Source organism: Nelusetta ayraudi, unplaced genomic scaffold, assembly GCF_046127955.1.
Source record: "Nelusetta ayraudi isolate G7.1 ecotype Tasmania unplaced genomic scaffold, CSIRO-AGI_Nayr_v1 ptg000017l, whole genome shotgun sequence".
NCBI classification, from domain to species: Eukaryota; Metazoa; Chordata; class Actinopteri; order Tetraodontiformes; family Monacanthidae; genus Nelusetta; species Nelusetta ayraudi.
In genome coordinates, this window is record NW_027466067.1 from 10,254,710 (window position 1) to 10,260,912 (window position 6,203).

The window sequence follows — 6,203 nt, forward strand, 5'->3', positions numbered from 1 at the left end:
ATGAATAGGGATTAGGGAAGTTAGGGATGGGCAAAATGTTGAGCAGTGATTTTATGGTCAACCTTGCTGCAATCTCCATAATGTTTCTTCCATCCAAGGTCAGTGGCGTAGTGGTAGAATGTCTGCCTGGAGACTGGTAGGGTAGGTTGTGGGTTCAATCCCTGGCAAGGTCATACCAAAGACTGTAAAAAATGGTACCCATTGCCTCCTGGCTTGGTGCCTAATATACGGGTTTGGAATTGGGGGTCAGATCCCCCAGTGATTGCCTGGCGCGGCACCGCTGCCCACCGCTCCCTCAGGGGGTGACGGGTCAAATGCGAAGGATAGATTTCGCATACTTCGGAATGTGACAAACTTTGACTTTTAACTTCCTATGACGTTGTAACATAGTTCAACCAGTGGGAGGCGCCAATTCAATGGACCGCGACCCACCGAAGAAGAACGAGACCCGGAAATAGTTTGTTTTGGTTGTGCTGGGGCGCCAAAGCAGTGAGGTAATTGTTGTTATAGCATGACTTAAAGTATATGGAACATTAGGCTGCTGTATAACGTAACTTGTCTTGCAACATATATCTCTAAAATACCTCTCGCTGACTCTTTAGTTGTAAAGCAAACGTGTAAAACCGGTATAAGCTAGCCCCCACAGCTAACCAACGGCCAACTTTCGGGGGCTTTGATGTTGTTTCGATGCGCGTTTGAACACTTACTGGAATTTCGTCTTAACGTTCTGTTATCATACAACTTCGAATTGGTTAAATTCGTTTTGTTTGTTTGTTTGTTAACGAACACGGAGTGACCGCTATGTTATGACTCAACGTAAATTGTTTTCATAGAACGTAACTAAAGACTAAACAGCTTGGCAGTTTTTCCCTGAATGTAGTATTTATTTGAATTATTTGTCGTTGAACGTATAAATTATAAAAAAAAATAATAATAATAATATTCAGAATATGATAAGTTGGTGATTTACTAACATTACTCTTCATTGTTTTGTTGTGTTGCATGTGAAACAAAGCATCTCAGAGCTACCTTTCAAAACAGCATGCTGATCATGTTAATTCTACACAATATGAAACCACGAGTGTTTACACCGCATACGTTTTTGTCTCATGTCCCCTTTCTCCCTCAAGCAGAGCCTTTTTGACCATGGCGTCCAAAGAACACAATGTGGCCAAGTCCAGCATCTCTCCAGTCCTGTTCATGACTCTGGAGGGCAGACCCATGTCCTTCTACCTGCGACCGGGTCCTGTCAAAGTTAAACTCCAACCTCTTATCACAGCCGGAGGGGGCGACTTGTGTAATGTCCAGAAGCCGGGGGCAGTCCTGCTGATGGACCCGACAGAAGAAGGTTCAATCAGTGAAAGTACTGCTCACTTGTAAGTGCCGCGAGAATAAAGCATTTGGGTCAGAAACACTGTGCCAACATTTCAGTTGGCCTATTGAGTGGCCCTCATTATAATCTTTATCAGGTCTTTATTTTTTTACCCTAAAATCCAGTGGAGCAGCCAGGTGAATATATGTATGTATATATATATGTGTATATATATATATATATATATATATATATATATATATATATATATATATATATATATATATATAAGGATACACATATATATATATATATATATATATATATATATATATATATACATACATATATATATAAAGGATACACATATATATATATACATATATATATATATATATATATATATATATATATACATATATATACATATATTTGTGTGTGTATCCTTGTCTTTATTGACACCACAAAGGGCTGATTTCCGTAGTTCTTTGTTTTATACATACACACTTTTGCAAATACCTTCTTTAAAGGCAGTCAAGCAAAAGAAGAAGAAGACTTCTCATGTCCCCAGAGTTCGCTGACATTTTATAAAAATGGAAACATGATTATTACATTATTGTGGCACCTTCAGTGTAATTAATATTGAACATTTAGTCAACTTACTGTTTCATTCTCTGTATTTAAAAGTAATCCACTTAAAAAAAAAAAAAAAACTGAATTAGAACTAAAAAGCGTTCTGTTGTCTTTTTCCAGGTACGTCTCCACCAATTATATTACCGACTGTATAGAACAGAACAAACAGCTGAACTTGGAGGATTACAAGTTGGATCGGTCAGCAGTCAGAAAATACTCTACCAGAGTTGGTAACAACAACAAACCAAGCTACACATCACTCTTAGGAGATATCGACACCTTTCAACAGGAAAACACCTGGTCCCTCTCACACTTGAATCTCTAAATAGTCATTATCTTTGCACCAACAATAAGGAAAATATCTACATTGAATAATTATGCATGCAGTACTCTTTGAATAACTTTCTTGTGAAGGGCCTGAGCACCCATAACTGCAAAGGTTGTGTCAGGAATGGTGTCTGGCATCGCTTTATTTTAAGAAATGGCCTGAACAGAAATATGTTTGATCAAGGATAGCAAACAGCACATATGAGAGTGAATATACATACATTTGCTTTGACAAGCCCTGAAGTCAACAGCTGAAAGGATTTGCTTAAATTATACATGGGTTCTTTTTTTTTTTTTTTATTTACCCTTATTTGTTATGTCTTTCTACTTCTGTAAATAGGCAGACAGCATTACACACCCGAGGAAGACGCTGCCATTATAAGTTATGCCAGCAAGTACCAAAAAGGGCTTGGGGGAAACCTTATTTGGAAGGAGATGGGGAAGCAGAGTTTGACCTGTCACAGCTGGCAGTCGATGAAGTACCGCTACCATTCACAACTGGCAAAGAAAGATGTTGATGAGCCAACGGCAGAGAAGGAACCCAAGGCCCAAGAAGCACAAGACCAGGTACAAAACCCCAGTTTTGGCCTTGTAGTTGATGTATGTATTTATTCTCTGTGACACACATTTTATTTAAATGTTTAGTGACACTTTAATTTTTAATTGCAGTGCTTTTGTTTTATGAAAGAGGTCCAAATGTTCTCTGGAGTCTCACAATACCATTTTTTTTTTCAGATGGGCCTTTGCTTTTAACAACAACAACAAATCCCTAACAAACAGATTTAAAAAGACTTTAATCAGCTCTTTACATGTGTGGACAGGTGCCTCTTGTGCTGAGGGAGTTATTTCCTTGCTGCCACTAGATGGTGCTGTTTGTTTTCTAAAGACTCAATTGAAACCACATAACTTCCAATGTTCTCTCTCACAGCTGGATAAAGATCAAGAGACAGAATCTGAGAAATCCTCTGCCGCTGAAGATGCTTCAGAATCAGAATCAACACAGGTACTGAAAACTCCCTGTGATTTAATTACATTGTTTTTTTGTTTTTTTTGCACGACAGTCCATTATCGTGATTTATTATATTAAACACTAAGCAGGACAAAAAAAAATAAAAAATAAATCTGTGTTTCTTCTCAGAATAGTATCCTGCCCGCTGAAAACGTTCAACCTGAAGTTGTAGAAGATGAACGAGCAGCTGAAAACGACCCGGAAAACACAGATGAAGCAGATCCAGCAAAATCCCCTCAGCCCGAATCACCCGTTTTGTATCCGGCCGCAGACGGTCACCCCCTCCCAGCAGAGAGCACAGACACAGACGAAACACAAGCAGTGGTGCCCACTCCTGACAAAATACCTCCAACCGACTCACCTCAGCCTGAGCCCACATCTCTTCCTGAGGTCTCCGCTCTGGAAGCGTCCCAAGTCAAGCACAAGTCCCCCCTCAGGCCGCGATCAGCACGCAGGCACCTTCTTCTCAACGGCTTGCCGTCCCCTGACGGTGGCGACGGACAGGCGGCGAGCTCCGCCGAGCCGCTGCCGGCGTCTCCAAAACCATCAAGGAAAACAAAATCCTCAGTTCAGTCCCCTCAACGTGACGCCACCGCAGCGGAGGAGCCACCTTCGAAGAAAGCCAGAGCGGACGATGTTACGGCCGTGGCACAAGTTCACCAGGCTGCCGACGCGGGAACGACACACCCAGGTTTGTTGCACACCACGCACACTCAGAGAGCTTCTTCGGCCGATCAGAAACTAACGCAACTTAAAAAAATGTTAAAAAATATAAAAGATTCTACAGGCACGGAGGCTGCATCCTCGCCACAAAAAGGAGGAAAGAAAAGAGAAAAGAAGAAACTGGGAATCCTGGAGATGGCCACGAGGGAGTTTGAAAGTGAGGTGGGACACCACTGGTAATGAAGTAGTAATTAAGACAGATCTAGCGCAGTCGTGTGTGTATATACATATATATATATGTGTGTGTGTGTATGTATATCTATCTGTTTATATACATATATGTGTGTGTATGTGTTATGTGTATGTATGTATATGTATGTATATGTACACTACCAGTCAAGTTTGGACACACCCTATGAATCTAATGTCTTTTTTTCATTTTCATGGCTTTTGACACTGAAGGCATCAAAACTACGTATGAACACACATGGAATTATGTAGGAAGCAATGAAAGTATTAAAAAAAAAACTAATTTTATATTTTAATTCTTCAAAATATCCACTTTCATGAAAAGCATATTCAGAGTTAACGTTTAACGTGTTTTTCTTTGCTGCATCAATATATATATATATATCTTGCATATATATTTGATGTCTTCAGTATCTTTATCTGCAGTGTTGAAAGTTGTAAAGATAAAAAGAAAAATTGCATGAGAAGTTGTGTCCAAAGTTTTGACTGGCAGTGAACATATATGTATGTATTTACACATCCATACACACATACATGCATATACATGCCCGTATGTATTTACGCATGCCTGTGTGTATTGTCAAACTACTGCAATCTTATCTTTCAGTCTGACGGCGACAGCGATCCCACCGAAGACAGCCAGCTGGAAACGGAGGCGGAGAATTCCACCAAAGCCGTGCCCGGCTGCTCAACTTCAGACCCCGGTGCTTCTTCAGAGTTGGGCTGCCAACAGGGAGCCGCCTTGCAAGAGAACTTGCGGGAGAACGGGCAAAACAACGAGGCGGCGGAGGAGAACGTGCAGGAGACTCAGACTCCTCTCTGCAGCGGAGGCTCCAAGGCCGCCCCTGCGGCCGCGCGGGCGGCCGCCCCTGTGGCCGCCCCTGCAGCCGCCCCTGCAGCCGCCCCTGCAGCCGCCCCCGCTGCCTCCAAAGCTCACCTGTTCATATTCGACCGAGAGTCTCAGGACGTCGAGTCTCAGTCCATTTTCGCTGAGCGGACGGCAGCGCCGGCCAGACCGCGGGAGGCAGCCAGCGCAGACTCCGCCCACTCACTCAGCCAGATGCAGCTGGAGGAAGACAGGCAGCGACTCAGGAAGCTGATGGAGGAGACCAAGCAGGTGAGCATGCAGCGCTGGTTTAAGAGACCTTCTGATTCTTGATCATTTTTTCAGCTCTTCTTCTTTATGATCTAGGACTTGGTCGCAGTGACCAAAGCCCTACTGAGGACAAGCGGAGACTTCTCTGAGGCCCAGGATCTGCTCCTGGACCTCCTGCCCGCTTCAGGGACGCTCTGGCAATGCAGCGACGACCAGCGCCTGGCTTCAGGCGACCCTGCCGCGCGGCTGCAGCTGCAGGAGAAGTACGGCGAGGAGCGGGTGGCGAAACGGGTGGTGTTCCTCGAGTTAAAGCAATGATGATAGCGGAGGATGGCTGGAGGAGATAGAGGAGCTCGACGTCAGACTCATCTCTATGTACGTAATAAGTGAAATTTCTGTCCTCCGTACTATGCTTTTACTATTACTCTAGCTTTTACTGTGTCATAGAGGTATAAGAAAAAAATGAATTCGATTTTTTTTTCACCGTCGCTGAATAAGCATATTTTCAAATATATTTATTTTAGCATTTTAAAAAAAAAATATATGCTTTTGCTTGCTGTTTTTATCATGAAATAAAAATCTCTTTTTATATAGTGTGGATTTTCTTTCATTCATCTAAGTATTTCTTAGTGGTTTCGTTTTTATAAATAACACTCGAGGGCAGCAAACACAACGTTTGAGAGTGGAGAAGGGAAATATGGAAACCAGCATTTCCCTGAAAGTGACGACCAGGTCATAAGAATAATTGTTAAATCTCGGATTTTAAACTCTAAGAATCTACCAGGACTTTTTATTTATTTTTTACGTTGAATCAGTTTGCATGGCAAATTTAAAATTTAGTCTAGAAATGTTTTATGGATTTATTCTGTGTGTAAACCATTGAATTATTGACACCTTTTTTTGTTGCGCATGTC

General features: G+C 42.0%; 1 protein-coding gene across 2 annotated transcripts; it reads left to right on the top strand.

Annotated features, from left to right (window-relative positions):
* Window positions 1-352: 352 nt before the first annotated feature.
* terf2ip (telomeric repeat binding factor 2, interacting protein) lies at window positions 353-5,786 on the top strand. Of its 2 annotated transcripts, none has more exons than XM_076025354.1 (9): window positions 353-494; window positions 1,134-1,376; window positions 2,066-2,175; window positions 2,613-2,839; window positions 3,201-3,275; window positions 3,411-3,972; window positions 4,060-4,180; window positions 4,801-5,310; window positions 5,386-5,523. In XM_076025354.1, the coding sequence occupies exons 2-8, from the start codon at window positions 1,147-1,149 to the stop codon at window positions 5,291-5,293; spliced, it is 1,818 nt and encodes a 605-aa protein (XP_075881469.1). In that variant the 5' UTR covers window positions 353-494; window positions 1,134-1,146; the 3' UTR covers window positions 5,294-5,310; window positions 5,386-5,523. The 2 variants fall into 2 exon arrangements, with proteins under 2 accessions (XP_075881469.1, XP_075881468.1); XM_076025353.1 differs by having other exon boundaries at window positions 354-494; window positions 4,060-4,166; window positions 5,386-5,786.
* Window positions 5,787-6,203: the final 417 nt, after the last annotated feature.

Coding starts and splice junctions, on each gene's coding strand:
- terf2ip (XM_076025353.1), top strand. CDS start 1,147: ATGGCGTCCAAAGAACACAATGTGGCCAAGTCCAGCATCTCTCCAGTC. Junction 3,276..3,410: donor CAGAATCAGAATCAACACAG/GTACTGAAAACT, acceptor GTTTCTTCTCAG/AATAGTATCCTGCCCGCTGA. Junction 5,311..5,385: donor TGATGGAGGAGACCAAGCAG/GTGAGCATGCAG, acceptor TTTATGATCTAG/GACTTGGTCGCAGTGACCAA.